The 17,624-nt window shown below is 37.9% G+C and overlaps 1 protein-coding gene across 3 annotated transcripts in view; it reads right to left on the bottom strand.

Moving 5' to 3' along the window:
• Nucleotides 1-17,624, bottom strand: part of PIGU (phosphatidylinositol glycan anchor biosynthesis class U) — a 93,966-nt gene that overhangs the window by 55,080 nt on the left and 21,262 nt on the right. For all 3 annotated transcript variants that reach the window (XM_081292479.1, XM_081292478.1, XM_081292480.1), the window contains 2 exons: nt 15,402-15,511; nt 12,961-13,061 (listed from right to left, as the gene is read on the bottom strand). In XM_081292479.1, coding sequence (XP_081148605.1) covers nt 12,961-13,061; nt 15,402-15,511 — 211 coding nt within the window. The remainder of the gene's footprint in view (nt 1-12,960; nt 13,062-15,401; nt 15,512-17,624) is intronic.

The following is a 17,624-nucleotide window of genomic DNA, read 5'->3' as shown; positions in this document are numbered from 1 at the left end:
TATACTTCAATAAAAAGTTGCATCCAAAAAGTCTCAGTAAACAGAAAGGGGTCAGATCATGGAGAGCTTAGTTTGCACAATCATCCAAAAACATCTATCTACAGGCCCAGACAGAACTTTCGAAATAATGCCTGAGAAGGAGCCTTGTGAGGAAGGAACTGTGCCAACAGGGTTATGAGTTTTACCCAAAAATGATACAATTTACCATTGTCTGTTACTGCAGCCCAGATGTTCAGGCAGTAGGTTTTGAACAAGGCTTGGCCTTTAGCCTGACCACAGGAACATTAGGGTAAATCAGTCAAGGAGGGTATGTGCACTGGCTATGGTATCAAGGAATGTCATTATCTACGCAATCTAGATCTTAATGTGTTTTCTAACTCTCTGTATTAGGATGGGGGTCAGGACAAGCCTCAGCAAGCCCTGGGGTAACGATGTACCTCTACAGTTGGCACCTTGATCTGACCTGGATTGGTAGTACAGTTGCAGGGCAGAGCAAGAATGCAGCCAAGGAGGGCCATGGGGACTCTTCAGGACATGGACTTCAAGGAGAGCGAGAGGAGAATCAGAGACTGAGTAACACCAGTGACCCATCCCAGAGCAGGCAGTGGGACAGACTAGAATATGATCAAAAGGGCTGAGGTCCCACAGGACTATCAGAAAAGGAAGTTGCACCAGGGTCTGAGGCAACAAGCAAGACTTCCCAAGAGTACGAGGTGATGCCAGGGGCAGGCCCAGTGTACTACATCCCTTGCCAAGTGTGCTTTTCTAACAGAACAGGATCTCTCAGGGAAGCCCACACTACTGATGATGAAGGTGTTCTGTTCCAGCCACAACTGTCAGCACTTCACATGTCTTAAGTCATTTAGTCTTTCCATTACTTCAGGAATTAGGTCTTATTACTATTCTCATCTTATAGATGAGGAAACTGAAGGACAGAAATTGTTTGCCCAGGGTCACAAAGCTACCGAACAACAGGAATAGGATCTGAACCCAGACTGTCTCACGCAAGAACTCACATTCCTTAACTACATCACTACACCACCCTCTGGATTTCAATCTCTGACTGAACCATAAAAATTATAATATACAGGGGCTAGAGTTGTGGCTCAGTGGTAGAGTGCTTGCCTAGCACATGTGAGGCACTGGGTTCAATCTTTAGCACCACATTAAAATAAAGATATTGTATCCATCTATAACTGAAAATATTTTTGAAAAATTACAATACACAGAACAACTATTTGTTGAATGGATTCTGCTAAGCAGAGAGGCTGAGCATTTCATGTTTCTCATGTACTCCTTCTCTCACTCTAGGAAGTAGATCTCTTTAATCAAATGGAAAGTCCTGAGGCTGCATTATCTGCACAAGACTACAGAGATGTTAATTAGAATAAGCAGACTTCGAAGTTCGGTCAATCTGACAAACCTGATCTTGGGCTGCTTCTCTTTTGGGTCCTTGAGCCTTCTAGGACTCCACTGCAGGGTTTTCCTCTACAAGAATCCCAAATGGAAGTGATAGGATCGACAGGCTTCAGGATCATCAAGAGTGGGCTCTAACAAGAGAAGCTCTCCTTCTAATTTTCTTCCTTATCTTTCCTGAGACCCTTTATAGATCTCAAAGAGTCTTTAGAAAGTGACAATATTACCAACTATTGCCACTACTTGCAAAGCATGCACCATCTCATTCATTTTATGTGGGTGGATGGGTGGTACTGGTGACTGAATCATTCTTTACATTCACTCAGTTGATAGATATTAAAAAAATAATAATGAAATAGCCTCTATCTATTTATTTAGTTAGTTAGTTAGTTAGTTAGTTTTCGGCGGACACAACATCTTTGTTTGTATGTGGTGCTGAGGATCGAACCCGGGCCGCACGCATGCCAGGCGAGCGCGCTACCGCTTGAGCCATATCCCCAGCCCCAATAGAGGCTATTTCAATCCCCATGGTACACATAAGGAAACTGAGGACCACAACTGTAAAGTGACTTGCCCAAGGTGTTATAGCCTTGGAATTAGTGGAGCTACAATTAGCTCTCAGATCAGTCTAACATAAGAGCAGTCTGAGTTCTTAATCACCTGTCTGCCTTCTGATAGTACATCCTGATCCTTCTGTTTTCTTAACAAGCAAGTCCTAACCCAGAACCTCTTTTGGTGGAATAAGGGAAGATGAAAGGATCTTCAGGTGGCAAACTAAGAATTTCTAGTCTGGAATATCTCATTGTTGAAAAACACCAATGGTGAACAAGCAGCAGCACCCATTAAGATCTATTTTCCTTTTAAAGCTGAATGAAGACTTCTGCACAGGAATGGAGTATTTTAATTAGCTAACAGAAAGGCAGAATACTTTCTGACCAAAGCAACAGTCTTCAAAGTGAAATCCAAGCTGCTCCACTAAAACTAACATCAGCCCTTCCCACAGACCTATGTTTCCCTGCCAACACTCTGATAAGGACATCATAATACAATGGCCTAAGCTTGGCTTGGACTTCATTTCTCTGTGTGTCCCAGGTGATCCTGGGCTACTACTAAGTCAGTCAAGGAAGAGTAGGTAAAATTCAAGAGGACATAGCAAATAAGGTCATTCCCTTCTGTGTAGCACCTACTTCATGGAAGTCTAGGGACTTCCACTGTTCCTATCTTCTTATCACTCAAGTAAATTTAACTTATTTTTAATTATGTGTTCACTTAAGAAACTTTGGAATAAAATAGTAATGAAAAAGCCACTAAAAAGTTACTTTACAAAGACAAGTATTGGAGCTGGGGATTGTGGCTCAGTGGTAAAGTGCTCGCCTAGCATGGAGCTACAATTAGCTACCAGATCAGTCTAACATAAGAGCAGCCTGAGTTCTTAATCACCTGTCTGCCTTCTGATAGAACATCCTGATCCTTCTGTTTTCTTTTTTTTTTTTTAATTTTTTTTTAAGAGAGAGTGAGAGAGGAGAGAGAGAGAGAGAATTTTTAATATTTATTTTTTAATTTTCGGCGGACACAACATCTTTGTTGGTATGTGGTGCTGAGGATCGAACCCAGGCCGCACGCATGCCAGGCGAGCGCGCTACCGCTTGAGCCACATCCCCAGCCCCCTTCTGTTTTCTTAACAAGCAAGTCCTAACCCAGAACCTCTTTTGATTTGATTCTCAACACCACATATAAATACATTCATTAAATAAAGGTCCATTGACAACTAAAAATATATTTTTAAAAAAGACAAGTATTATCTTTTGGGGGTCTATTTTGTATTTTTATTGTCATTTTAATATAGTTGAAGTTAATTACAATATATGACTCTGTATTCTGTTTAAACTACAAATGTATTTTCACAAAATTTTTTTAGTAGTACTGGGATTGAATCCAGAGCCTCATGCATGCTAAGTAAACACTCTACCACTACACTCCAAGTCCTATTTTTTTTTTCTTTTATGGTACTGGGGATTGAAACTGAGGCCCTTCACCACTGCATTATATCCTCAACCCTTTTAATTTTTGAGACAGGGTTTCATTTAGTTGTTGAGGCTGGCCTTGAACTTATTATCTTTCTGCCTTAGCCTCCCAAGTAGCTGAGATTATAGGTGTGTGTCATTGTGTCAGCCTTTAAATTTTATTTATTAGTTTATTTTTAAGATACTAGGGGGGCTGGAGATGTGGCTCAAGCGGTAGTGCGCTTGCCTGGCATGCGTGCGGCCCGGGTTCGATCCTCAGCACTACATACAAACAAAGATGTTGTGTCCGCCGATACTAAAAAATAAATATTAAAAAACTTCTCTCTCTCGCTCTCTCTTAAAAAAAAATTAAAAAAAAAAAAAGATACTAGGGATTGAACCTGGAGTGTTTTACTACTGAGTTATAATACCAATCTTTTTTTATTTTGAGACAGAGTCTCCCTAAGTTGCTAAGTAGGCTTTGAACTTGCTATCCTTCAATCTTTTTTAAGTTATAGTTAGCCACAATACCTTTATTTTATTTATATATTTTTATGTAGTGCTGAGGATCGAACTCAGGGCCTCACACATACTAGGCGAGAGCTCTACCGCTGAGCTACAACCCCAGCCTTCAATCTTTTTTAAAAATACATTTATTTTATTTATTTTTATGTGGTTCCCAGGATTGAACACAGTATCTCACGCAAGGCAAACACTCTACCACTGAGCCACAATCTCAGCCTCTACCCTTCAATCTTTGCTTCCTGGGTCACTGGGATTACAGGCATGAACCACCAGCCTAGCTAAATTCTCTTCTGAGACAAGGTCTAAGTTGCTCAGGCTGGCCTTGAAATTGTGATTCTCCTGCCTCAACCAATTTACAATTATTTGAAAATATTCACTGAGCTGGAGAAGTGGCTTGGTGGTAAAGTGTTTGGCTACCATGTGTGAGGTCCTGGGATTGATCTCTAGCACCAAAAAATTAATTAATTATATTAAATTATGTACCCATTACATGGATAAAACAACTATATTTTACTTAAACAGGAATTCCTCTATTTTGAAGTACTTTATGGTTTTTTTCAATCATAAATAATTGTCGACTAATGACTTTGTACCATAAAGTTTTACACATATTTCTGGATTAATGTAGGATAGGTTCTTAAAAGTAGAAATAACAAATCAAAAGTACAAGCATTTTAAGATTACAGCCAAACTGCTTCCAAAGAGGGTTATACAAATTTATCAGTCAATGTACCAAGTGGGAGAATGCCTATTTGATAGAACCTTTGCCAGTTGATAGAATTATCTTCTAAAATCTCTGCCAATTTCAAAGGTCAAAAATAAAATTTTGGGGCTGGGATTGTGGCTTAGCGCTCGTCTAGCACGTGTGAGGCCCTGGGTTCGATCCTCAGCACCACATAAAAATAAATAAATAAAAATAAAGGTATTAAAAAATAATTACAGTATATCATTTAAAAAAAATAAAATAAAATTTTTTTAGAGTCACTTGTAGGTGAGGGGCATAGTTCAGGCTGAGCTTGATTAGCATGTGTGAGGCTCTGGGTTCAATCCTCAGCACCACAAGAAAAAAAAAAAAGTCATATATATTTCAATTTGCTTTTCTCTATTACTTTTCTATGAAGTTGAAAAAATTTTCAGGATTTTTTTTTTAGTTATTTTTATATTCCTTCTCTTGTGAATCTTCCCAATTGTTTTCTTTTTAATATAGTGAACTATTCCTCTGTTAATTTTATTAAATATCTAGTGAGGAAGCATAAATGTGAAATACAGAAATCTGATTTCTAGAATTTGTAAATGAACTAGTTTTACTATATATACTGTTAGTAGGAATTATTAATAAACTCAAAAGGCCAGAGTGGTTCAGAGTTCCAGCTAAAATAGAACTCTTCAAATATTTTAACAGATTAGGAACGTTGTTTGTGATAGTCTCTATTTATAGTAGCCAACAATGGAAAACAAATGTTCAGCAAAAGGAAAGAGCTGGGACTTTAGGACAAATGTGCATGAGAAATGGACCCACCGTCTCAGGTAGAAGTAAGGCACAGTAAGGAGACTATTACTTTTCTTTTTTTTTTTTTTTTTTTTTTTAAAGAGAGAGTGATAGAGGGAGAGAGAGAGACAGAGAGAATTTTTCAATATTTATTTTTTAGTTATCGGCGGACACAACATCGTTGTTTTTTTTTTTGTATGTGGTGCTGAGGATCGAACCCGGGCCGCACGCATGCCAGACAAGCGCGCTACCGCTTGAGCCACATCCCCAGCCCCAGAGACTATTACTTTTCATTTGATATATTTAATTTCTTTTATTTTACTAAGTACTTGAACTACTTATTTTGGAAAAAAAAACTAAATTTAAAGAAAATGAAAATACATGTCATCCAATGTCAAACATTATTCATACAAAATAAATGTTAAAAAGTAAAACAAAACTGTATGTACAATATTATATAAAAATGTCTATGAATTCATTCAACCAAAATCTAGAGTCACATAATAAATTTTTTTAAAAAAATTGTTCTTTGCGGGGGCTGGGATTGTGGCTCAGGGGTACAGGGCTTGACTAGCACATCCAAGACCCTGGGTTCGAACTTCAGCAACACATAAAAATAAACAAAATTAAGGTATTGTGTCCAAGTACTTCTAAAAAATAAATTTTTAAATTTAAAAAAATTGCTCTATGGAATGAAAAACAATGTGAACTTATTTATATATTTATATATTATTTATATATTTATATTATTTATATATTTATATATGTGAACTTATTTATATATTTTCCCCTCAAAAATAAAGCATTTCTATCAAGTCAAAAGGCAATTAAAAAAAAAAACAACTTTTTTTTTTTTAAATATTTATTTCTTTTTAGTTATTGGCGGACACAACATCTTTGTTTGTACGTGGTGCTGAGGATCGAACCCGGGCCGCACGCATGCCAGGCGAGCGCACTACCGCTTGAGCCACATCCCCAGCCCCAAAACAACTTTTTTTAAATGGCACTCTTCACACTTTTGTGTAAGACTCCTATCATGTGTACTCTGAGAGGGCATATCTTCAGTTTATTTTATTTTTTTAAAATTATTTTTAATATCTTTTATTTTATTTATTTATTTATGTTTTATGTGGTGCTGAGGATCGAACCCAGGGCCTCACACATGCTAGGCGAGCACTCTACCACTAAACCACAACCCCAGCCCTGCTTCAGTTTATTTTTGCACTCAGTTCTATTAAAGTGACATTTATGATGGGTGCAGTAGTGCATGCCTGTAATCCTAGCAGATCAGGAGGCTGAGGCAGTAGGATCACAAGTTCAAAGCCAGCCTCAGCAACTGAGTGAGTCCCTGAGCAACTCAGCGAGACCCTGTCTCAAAATTTAAAAATAAAAAGAGCTGGGGATGTGGCTTAGTAGTTAAGCACCCCTAGGCTCAACCCCTGGTACCCAAAAAAAAAAAAAGAAGTGATATTTCCAAGGGGATGGGGCTGTGGCTCAGCAGTAGCACACTTGGCTGACATGTGTGAGGCATTGGGTTTGATTCTCAACTCCGCATATAAATAAATAAAATAAGGATCTATCAACAACTAAAAAAAAAATGTTGAAAATGAAATAAAAAAAAAAAAGAAGTGACATTTCCAATGCCAGTTATGATGGCACATACCCACTACCAGCTACTTTGGATGCTGAGGCAGGAGATTAAGGACAGCCTGGGCAACATAGTGAGACCTCTGCCTTTGAAAAAGGTGTGTGGGGGGAAAGAAACTGGGGATGTAGTTCAGTTGGCAGAGTGCTTACCTAGCATGCACAAGGCCTTGGATTCAACCCCAGCAACAATTTCCCCCACCAAAACAAACAAAAATCTAAAAATGACATTTCCAAAGGTAAATCCTCAGTACCTTCTGCCACACTGTGGCATATATTCCTATTTTTTAAAAATACTCTTTTTAGGTGAAGATGGACACAATACCTTTATTTTATTGATTTATTTTTATGTGGTGCTGAGGATAGAACCCAGTGCCTCACATATACTAATTAAGCACTCTACCACTGAGCCACAACCCCAGCCTTATATTCTTATTTTAACAATGCCAAGCACCTTGATGAACAGTGTGTCTGACCTGACACTCTAGAGATGGGGAATACTCTGATAGCCAAGCAATTTCACTACTTCAGAGTTGTTTCTGAAATAACGACCATAACCTTAAGAATAAGATAATTCATATAATGTAATATCTAATCATTTTAAGTAACCTGATAAGTTACACTAAAGGACCTATAGAAAGACCACCCATAACCAATCCAGGAGAAATAATGTCTTGTGAAGACCTAAGTCATTCTTAAGTAACATATTTAAGTAAAAGGTTCTATGTACAACTTTGACTCTATTTCCTGAGTTGGCAAACTAATTAGCAACAGTGAACAGAAATAAGAACTACTACAATCTTCTTATAGGAGTACAAATTTAAGGATGAACTCCAAAAATCCTAAAGAAAGTACACATTTAGTAGCAAAATAATTCTATTTCTAGACTTTATTGTAAGAAAATAACTGAGAGTAGACATTAAAATTATTGTGTTAGAAAGTTAATTGTAGTATTATGTAAATAGCTGAAAAAATAGAAAATCATCTAAGTATTTCATGAATGAAATTGATTAAAGAATTTCTATACATTTATCCACTGCAATGGAATAGCATGCAGACATTAAAATGACAGACTAGATATTTATTGATCATATACGGCAGACTATATTACTGGCCCCAATTCTCCGCCTCCCTCCCATGTACATTATAGGCCTTTCCGCTGTGGACAAGATAGAAATCTTCCCTGGACTCCGCTTATGTTTTGGTAAATCGGATATTAGCGCATGTGATACAACCAGAAACAAAAAGCACATGCCTGATTGGGCTTGCTCACTATTGTACCTCTGCCATCACTGCAAGAAGAACATGCTTAAGTTAGACCCCTGGTCCAGGAAGATGACAGAGATATGGAGCAGAGCCCAGTCTAGATTAGACAACAGCCAGTGACTGATGCATGAATGGGCTCCAATGACACTGGCCAATTGACTAGCAACATCCAACCTAGATCAGCTGATCCACAGCTGATTTACAGGTATGAGTTAAGTAAATGCTTGTTGCTGTTTTAAGCCTTTGGTTTTTGGAGTGGTTTATTCAATAGAATTTTTGTGGCATAAGCTAACTGATAGAAAATTTATAAGTCTGGAAGAAAATGGGGTGGGGGGAGACAGAATTCTGGAAATATATCCCAAATTATGATAATGGAGGGACTTCCGTTTAAAATGGTAGATTGATCACCTCTCTCCCCACCAAACCTCATTGAATGACAATAAAGGAATAAAACTAGCATTAAACCACAATGAACAGGGGCTGGGGATGTGGCTCAAGCGGTAGCGCGCTCGCCTGGCATGCGTGCGGCCCGGGTTCGATCCTCAGCACTACATACAAACAAAGATGTTGTGTCCGCCGAGAACTAAAAAATAAATATTAAAAATTCTCTTCTCTCTCTCTCTCTCTCCTCTCTCACTCTCTCTTAAAAAAAAAAACAAAACACAATGAACAGAAGAGGTTATACCAAAAACATTTTAATACAGCAGTAGAAAATATAAAGCAGGGGAAAGAGAGAAAAAGAACTTAGCAATATGGAAGAAACTGCAGCACATTAAAATAAGGCCAATTGGGCTGGGGATGTGGCTCAAGCGGTAGCGCGCTCGCCTGGCATGCGTGCGGCCGGGGTTCGATCCTCAGCACCACATACCAACAGAGATGTTGTGTCTGCCGAGGACTAAAAAATAAATATTAAAAATTCTCTCTCTCTCTCTCTCTCTCTCTCTCTCCTCTCTCACTCTCTTTAAAAAAAAATAAAATAAATAAAATAAAATAAAATAAGGCCAATTTACTCCACATAATTTTTTTTTAATCTTTATTTACTTGTTTGCCTGTTTATTTATTTATTTATTTTTATGTGGTGTTAGAGATCGAACCCAGGGCCTCACACGTGCGAGGCAAGTGCTCTACAACTGAGATGCAACCTCAGTCCCACCCCATTTAATTTCTAAGACATTCAGCACTTGAATGTATCAGGTATTATGAAAGGTGGGAAAAAAGTACACAGATGGAAATCAAGGCTGGGGAATGTAGCTCAGAGTGTGTGCTTAGTAGGATCAAGGCTGTGGGTTCAATCTGCAACACCAAAAATAAAACAAAAGGAAAAAAGGGGGGAAAATTATGCTTAATGTTTGGGCACTGAATAGTAAAAATGATAGGTCTCATACTAAGGTGTGCAGCCAGGTGAATACTCTCACATATCTCACCACTCTTCATATTCCACCTGCCACAGTTACAGAGAAATTTAAAAAGTGAAGGTCTATGGAATACTACGCACAGTACAATAAAAGACTGAGAAATATGAGCTGAAAAAAAAAAGCAAGATTACATGAAAGTGTACAGACTCAAATCAATCACCCTCCTTGTTTCTGCTCTCTTAGGTTCAGCAGCCAGTCACATGTACCTTCTATAATACCCCAACCCCAACTCTGCTACCCTCAGGCAGGAAACTTGAGGAATTCTCTGAAAAAATGGATAGTTTCAGAGAAAATAAAACCCATTGACAACAACTTTAAAGGATGCCTCCAACAATAAAACAACAAAGTCAACCCACTGCCTGACTCCATACAGTGAGAACGATCTAACAATCCCTGCCCAAGCACAGTCTCTAGTCAAAAGGTCACTACTTCACTCTTAAATATAAGCAGCCAAATCCCTGGGCATAAGAGAAAATCCTCCCATGAGAAAGAAAGAAAAACTATTCTCAAAAACTTAAAAAATACACTCAGATAATATATAATACTCAGAGAGATAAGAAGATATTATAATGATAAAGTAAATATAGGATGTTTCAAAGAAACAACTAGAGACCAAGAAAAACTTAAAAGTGTAATAAATAACATTAAAATTCAACAGAAGGGCTCAGCCTACTCCATTTCCCCTCAGCTGAGCCTAGAGTAGAGGGGCCAGGCACCCACCCTCATGGAAGAGATATCTGAGGAAGTAGCCTTGCCTGTGCTGGCCTAGCCTCACACTTACTTAGCCATGATAACCTGGCAGGAGGAGCTGGTGGAAAGAATGAATAACTGACTAATGGGAAAAAAATAATAATTCAACAAAAGAACCAGGCACTGTGGTGCACGCCTGTAATCCCAGCAGCTCGGGAGGCTGAGGCAGGAGGATTGCAAGTTCAAAGCCAGCCTCAGCAAAAGCAAGGCACTAAACAACTCAGTGAGACCTTGTCTCTAAATAAAATACAAAATAGGGCTAGAGATGTGGCTTAGTGGTCGAGTGCCCCTGAGTTCAATTCCCAGTACCCACCCCCCCAAAATAAAAATTCAACAAAAGAGTTGAAAGATAAAAACAAGAAAATATTCCAGAAAAAAGAATGTGGAAAAAATAAATAAATTATGACTATTTGATCAAGCAACAAAGTCCAACATCCCACAGATGTTCAAAACAAAAAAGACAGAGAAAACAGAGTGGGAAGAATTTAAAAATAGCACAGGAAGTGAACATGTACAGAAAGTGTACAGCTGGGGATATAGCTCATTTGGTAAAGTGCTTGCCTCACATGCACAAGGCCCTGGGTTCAATTCAAGGCACCACTAAAAAAAAAAAAAAAAAGCACAGGAAGACTTTATAGAACTAAAAAACACTAGTTTCCATACTGAAAGGGCCAACCAAATATGCAGGCATAATGAAAGAAAACAGACCCACATTAAGATACAGCATCTTCTTGGGGCTGGGGATGTGGCTCAAGCAGTAGTGCTCTTGCCTGGCATGTGTGTGGCCCGGGTTCGATCCTCAGCACTACATACAAAGAAAGATGTTGTGTCTGCTGAAAACTAAAAATATAAATAAAAATTAAAAAAAAAAAGATACAGCATCTTGAAATTTCAAAACACCATAGTTAAAAAGAATATTCTAAATCTTTCAGAAAGAAAAATTGGACCATATGTAATACCATCAAAATGCCCAATAGCAATCAAGATTCTAGAAGATAGTAAAGCAATGTCTTCAAAATTCTAAAGGAAGGGATGGGATGTAGCATAGTGATACAGCACTTGCCTAGCATGTGTGAAGCCCTAGGTTAGATCCCTAGTACTAGATAGGGGTTAAAAAAAAGAAAAGAAAAGAAAAAAGAAATTAAAGTAAACTTAAAAATTAAATTCTGAAGAAAAAGTTATTCCAGTCTAACATTCTTATCCTACCCAACTATTAATTTGGTGCTAAACTAGAAAAAATATATTTTTCAGATACAGAATGACTCCAAACATCTGTCTCATACACATTTTCTTAGACTACTACTACTGGATGCAAGTCAGCAAAACAGAGGAACAAAACAATAAAGGAAGGAGTGAACCCAGAAAAGAAGGATATAACACAGAATTATGAAGGGAAATTCCAGTATGAAAGCTTTGTACCCGAACTAGAGAATAACCAGGCCAGACTGGGAGGATATGTGAGAGAGGTCTCCAGAAAAATAATGAAACTGACAGACAGCTTGATGTATTTAAGTGTTCTAAAAAAACACTGCTAGGTACTTGACAGATTTAGAAGGAAAAAAAACAATGATTGGTTTAAAAAAAAAAAAGCAAGAAACTGAACAAGAACTAAAAGACAATCATTAATCCTAGGTTAAAATAAAAGGTTGTATAACAAGGAGAAAGTAATCATAGCTGCTACTTTGCCCAATAGTGAAAAAAAAAAAAATACATAGATATATAGTATCATAAAACACCAGTTACTAACTACAGATTTGTGTGTGTGTGTGTGTGTGTGTGTGTGTGTGTGTGTGTGTTCACACGTGCACTGGGGATCAAACCCAGGGCCTTGTGCATGCTAAGCAGGCACTCAACCACTGAACTACACCTCTAGCAACTGGCTACTCATTTAATCAAAACTGTGATATAACTATAGTTGGAAAATCAGGCAAAAGAGAAGTAGGGATTTTGGTACAATAAAACTAATTATTTCCTATAACAGGAATGCAATAATGTCTAAAATTTATAATACATGAAATAGCAATATACGTTTTCATTCAGAAATATGAAAGTAAATATTATCAGAAAGCAGTTGCTTCAACAAGATGGGGGGTGGGGGATGAGAGGAGAATGACAGAAGACTACTATTTTCATTATACGCCTTTTTTTTTTTTTTTTTTTTTTTTTTTTGGTGCTGGGGATCAAACCCAGGGCCTTTGTGCATGCAAGGCAAGCACTCTACCAACTGAGCTATACCCCTAGCCCACAACTTTTTAATTTTTTTTTTAAACAACTATGTTTATAGCGTGCCTCTCAGGTAGATTTTTCAGGAAATCTAAATTATTTTTTTCCTCTTGGTTTGTATAAATTTTCTATAATAATCTTCTACTAAATACGTAATTTTAAAAAATATTAAGTGTTGCTTTGCATAAATCAGGAACTGAGCTTTACATACTCTCCTTTAGGGCCTTACCTTTTATCGTGGTCAAAATGAAGAAAGCAATGAGGGTGTTGTTGATGGCGCAGGTAGACTTGGCAACACAAGACAAGATCGTGTAGGGATTTAAGAGATAGCTGGGGAAGAACACACATATTTAGCATTAGTAATCCTGGTCAATGGACCAGGGAGTCCTGGCTACCACAGCCAGGAAGTTTAAGAAGTGTACTAAAAGCACACTAAAAGGAAGGCAACTTCTTTGAAATGTGTTCTCACAAGTAAATAGAATCGAGTGGAGGTTAGGGGTCAATAAGCAAAAAGAAAATTATGCTATGTACAATGTGGAAAACAGTCATATTTAATCATTACAGAGATCCTATAAACAAGCAATAACATTACTCCCGTTTTGCAAATGAGGAAGTGAGATTCCGTGGTTATGTGTAACTTGTCCAAGGTTTTACAAGTTAGTATGTACATTCAAAATTAGGTCTCTCTGGCTTCAAAGCCCTTAAAAGCCAAAGTTCTTTCTACTACTTTCTTCTTAGTAGTCAAGCAGTTCCCACTGAGGCAGACTCCAAAGAGAGAATTAAGTACCCACTGAATTCAACAAGCCAGTTGCCATCTGATTTCATAGGACATCCTAACCTTCCACTGGGAGGGAGCCAAAACACTTATTCTTTTCCTGAGGTGGGAAGGAAAGGACTGTGGAAACTAATCTGAAATGCGTGTGAGTTAAGAAATTTTGTACAGTCATAATGCATTATTTGTATATATTTCTATCCTGCTTATACAAAGGATTTGCAGCAGCTAAATGAAAACAGATAACAAAAATAGAAGTAAAATAAAAATAGCCATGATCAAGACCAGAGGAAAAAAATAAAAGGAGAAAACAAAGCAAGGGAAAGAAGACCAATGGTCTTCTAAAGCATTTTAATAATCAGCTTCAAATCTGGCTGATTTTCCTGGCAGACAAAGTAAAAGGGAGGCCAGTTACATAATTCTGATTATCAGACAGGAAGAAACATACCAGTGTCTTGGGGAGAGATTATAATTATTATTCACAAATAAAGACCTTAAATCCAATACCTCCCAGTACTGTAAGATTAGCAGTTCTAAAGCCAAAGGCCTAGAAATTGTTAGTTTTTTTGTTGTTGTTTTTGTTTTTTTCCAGCAACTACAGATAGGCTTGTTACACAACCTTTAAACAAATGGCTGCTGCTATTACAAAACTACCCCCAGGAAACAAGAGTCTATAAGGACTCATAATGTTGCTAAATCTCTGGTTCTACTAAAGGAGTTCCCAACAATATTTCTAAAATATAGAGATGTGACCTGAATACTCCAAAATTGTTCAGTGGGAGGAAAATCAAGTCATTTCTGAATAGCAGGTGATGTTCAAGAAGGAGCTATCAAGATACCTATATGAAACAGGAAATTCACACAGAGCAGAGGGTTGAGTAAAATCTCCTCATATGTTCCCTTCTAATTCTGAAGAGTTCTAAGGGCATGATTTTTCCATGAAGAAACTTGTCTGTTGTGTTTACTGTGTATTCCTAGAAACTAGCAATTATCGATATTCAATGACTATTAGTTGCCAGGTGTAGTGGCACATAGTGCCACCACTGTGACTTGGGAGACTGAGGCAGAAAGATCACAAGTTCCAGGACAGCCTCAGCAACTTAGCAAGATCCTGACTCCAAATAACAAATTAAAAGGGCTGGGGATATAGCTCAGTGGTAAAGCACCCGTAAGTTTAATCACAAGTACCCCCCCAAAAAAAAGACAACTATTAGTTGACTGAATGATAATTCACATTTGCCTATTTCAGGAAAATAAGAATAGATGAAAGAATTAAACTTACTGGCAGCACTGAATACTCCTAGAAAATTCTTTCATAAAGCCTCTCAATAAGTTCCACTCTTCCACACTAGTGACACAACTGGGATGGATTTACCTGACATTTTTAAAAATTATTTATTTATTCTAATTTGTTATACATGATGGCAGAATGAATTCATTTCATATTACACATGTAGAGCACAAGGTTTACTTGACATTTTACTTCAGTTTTCTGAACTACAAATGGGGGACAAAATTATACACAGGAGCTGCTTGAAACAATAACCACATAAAGACCAGAATTTTATTCAACTCATACATCACAATTAAAGAACTTTTCCCCCCACTTTAAGAAACACTGGTCACAAGTAAGCTGGAGCCCAGATCAGCACCAAATCAGAAAGCATTTGTGAAGGGTTTGATTGTGTATGTCCCTGTGTGAGTCTTTGTCCCAACAAAGACAAAATGGCTCTGTCTCTTTTGCTGGCCAGAACCCCAGTTGTGCAATAGAACTAAAGCAAATACTTGATGACTAAGACTGCAAATCTCTAAAAATACAACAAACTACATGGGAAAGTCTCATCAGATTTTCCTCACATTCACTGGCACTGAGCCCTGATTTATCAGGGAATACTTACAACAGGGCCACTTTCAGAGGGATATAACGCATTTCCATAGGGGTTCGGATGAGTTCAGCCACATCTGGGGCATACTGGTCCAGTTCTAAGAGGAGTTTCTGCTTTTTAAACTAGGGGGAAAAAAAAGACAAAACACATGAAACAAATGACTTCCCACTGCTTTTAGGATGAAGACAAGAAGTCCTTGCCGTGGCCTATAGGTCACTGCCTGGTCTGGCCCCACTCTCCAGGCTAATTTCATACACATTCTCCCTACCTCCTGAACATGTCACCACTTCTCCTGCCCTTAAGTCTTTGCATTGGACCTCTTCTCTTTCCCTACATAACTCCCACACAGCCTTTAGAGGCCAGTTAAATCATCAGTTCCTCAGAGAAAACAAACAAACAAACAAACAAACAAAACCCTATGGTACACATTCTTTCACAGCATTCTTCAAAGTTATAACTATTTCATTTATTTATGTAACTGACTAATGCTGGCTCCCTCCCTAGAGTATGAGTTCCATGAGGGTAGGGACCATGTTATTTTCTCACCATATATGCCTACGAGCTGGCACAGGGGGAGAACAATAAAGATCTGTTGAATGGCTGAATGAATGAATGAATGGAAAACCAGTTTTTAGCCATTTTGAAGTTATCATCAGTGGTGTAAAAACTCAAAAAAAAATTTTATCAGCAAAGCAGTTATGTTTAAGCCAAGTGGAATGATCCCAAATGTCTCAGTATCTTATGTTTTCTTCCTCATTCTCCTATTTCATTTTTTTTTTTTTTTTACTTCCATAGAGGAGGTGTGAAAAGGTCACAATGAAGAGAAAGAGGAGAGCTGGATGTGGCTGGGCAGCTAGTGAGTTAAGATGGGATGGGGGTGGAAAGCTCTTGCCTTCCTGACGTGTCACAACAAGTTCATGGGTGTGTTCCAGAATGAAAAAACAACAGGCAACCTTATAAGTAAACACAGGTCAGAATATAGATTAAAAAAATCTCTGAACCACAGATGGGTAGCCCTGATGATTTAATGATCAGAGAATCATTAAACAGTAAAACTAATGCTGTAACCTATTAAGAGTATTTCAGAAGAGCAAGCACTTAACTATCTGTGTGAGAATGGTTAAAGATTTAATGATGAAATAAGCACATCACAATAGACTATATAGTACATAGTACCAATTACATAAAGTTAAAACCATGCAAAATAAGACCATACATTATTCAGGGATGTTTACAAAAGTTGTAAAAGTTAAGGCTGTGTGCAGGAATGACAACCACAAGGTTGTCAATGATTACTGGGCATGCTATGTCAAAGTGGAAAATAAGAAGATGAAGATAGGAAAGGTAACTAACTGCAGGCATAATTTTTCTTCAAGCTGAAAACAGGTTCACAAGTATATGTCAGAATATGTGTGTGTGTGTGTGTGTGTGTGTGACATATATATTATATATATATTAGTTATACATGCGCACAATATCTTTATTTTGTATATTTATTTTTATGCAGTGCTGAGGATCAAACCCAGTGCCTCACATGTAAGGGGCAAGCACTCTGCCCCTGAGCCACAACTCCAGCCCCATGTGTCAGAATTTTTTTAAAATCTTTTAAAAATTTAGAAGAAAATATTTCAATTCCAAAGAAAATCAAGAGAATATCTCAGGAATACAGGTAGCCCCATATTTCTTGCCCAGGTTTAGGTAAAGGCTTAGTTGGAAAACCTGCAAAAAAAATCCCTTTGATCATCTCCCTGTTCTCACTATGGCAAGAGTTCAAGTTAAATAGTGGGAATAATCATCAATAATATTTATGGTGCCATTCGCAGCTGGGGTTGTTTAATTAAAAGGACAAAATTTAAACTAATATGCTTTTATCAGAGAAGGGGGTTGGCTCAGCAATCCAAGCACTTAGTGAGGACAGCTGCAAAAGTGTAGAAGAAAGGAGGCCCACTAAGAGCTCTAGCATTCTGCTGCAAGAAGACAACATGGAGAGGATGAGATCAACAAAAGCAACTATTAGGAAGGAACAGGAACAGGAGTTCATTTAGGGGCAGACAGAGAGGCAAGTGGGACTGCAGACCCATTCCCAGGTTGGAAGCCAGCCAGCATGGCTGCACTGAGAGATGGAGGTTACCAAGAATGTGTAGATCCTTGGGCAACGGGGATGGTGGGCCAGCAGGACTGACTTGTAAATGCAATCTTCTCAAGGACAGTACTTTAAAGCAGAAAAATCTTCTG

Source organism: Spermophilus citellus (assembly GCF_964194105.1).
Source record: "Spermophilus citellus genome assembly, chromosome: 4".
In the NCBI taxonomy this organism is placed as follows: domain Eukaryota; kingdom Metazoa; phylum Chordata; class Mammalia; order Rodentia; family Sciuridae; genus Spermophilus; species Spermophilus citellus.
The sequence above is the reverse complement of the archived record's forward strand: the minus strand, read 5'-3'. Positions and strand labels throughout refer to the sequence as shown.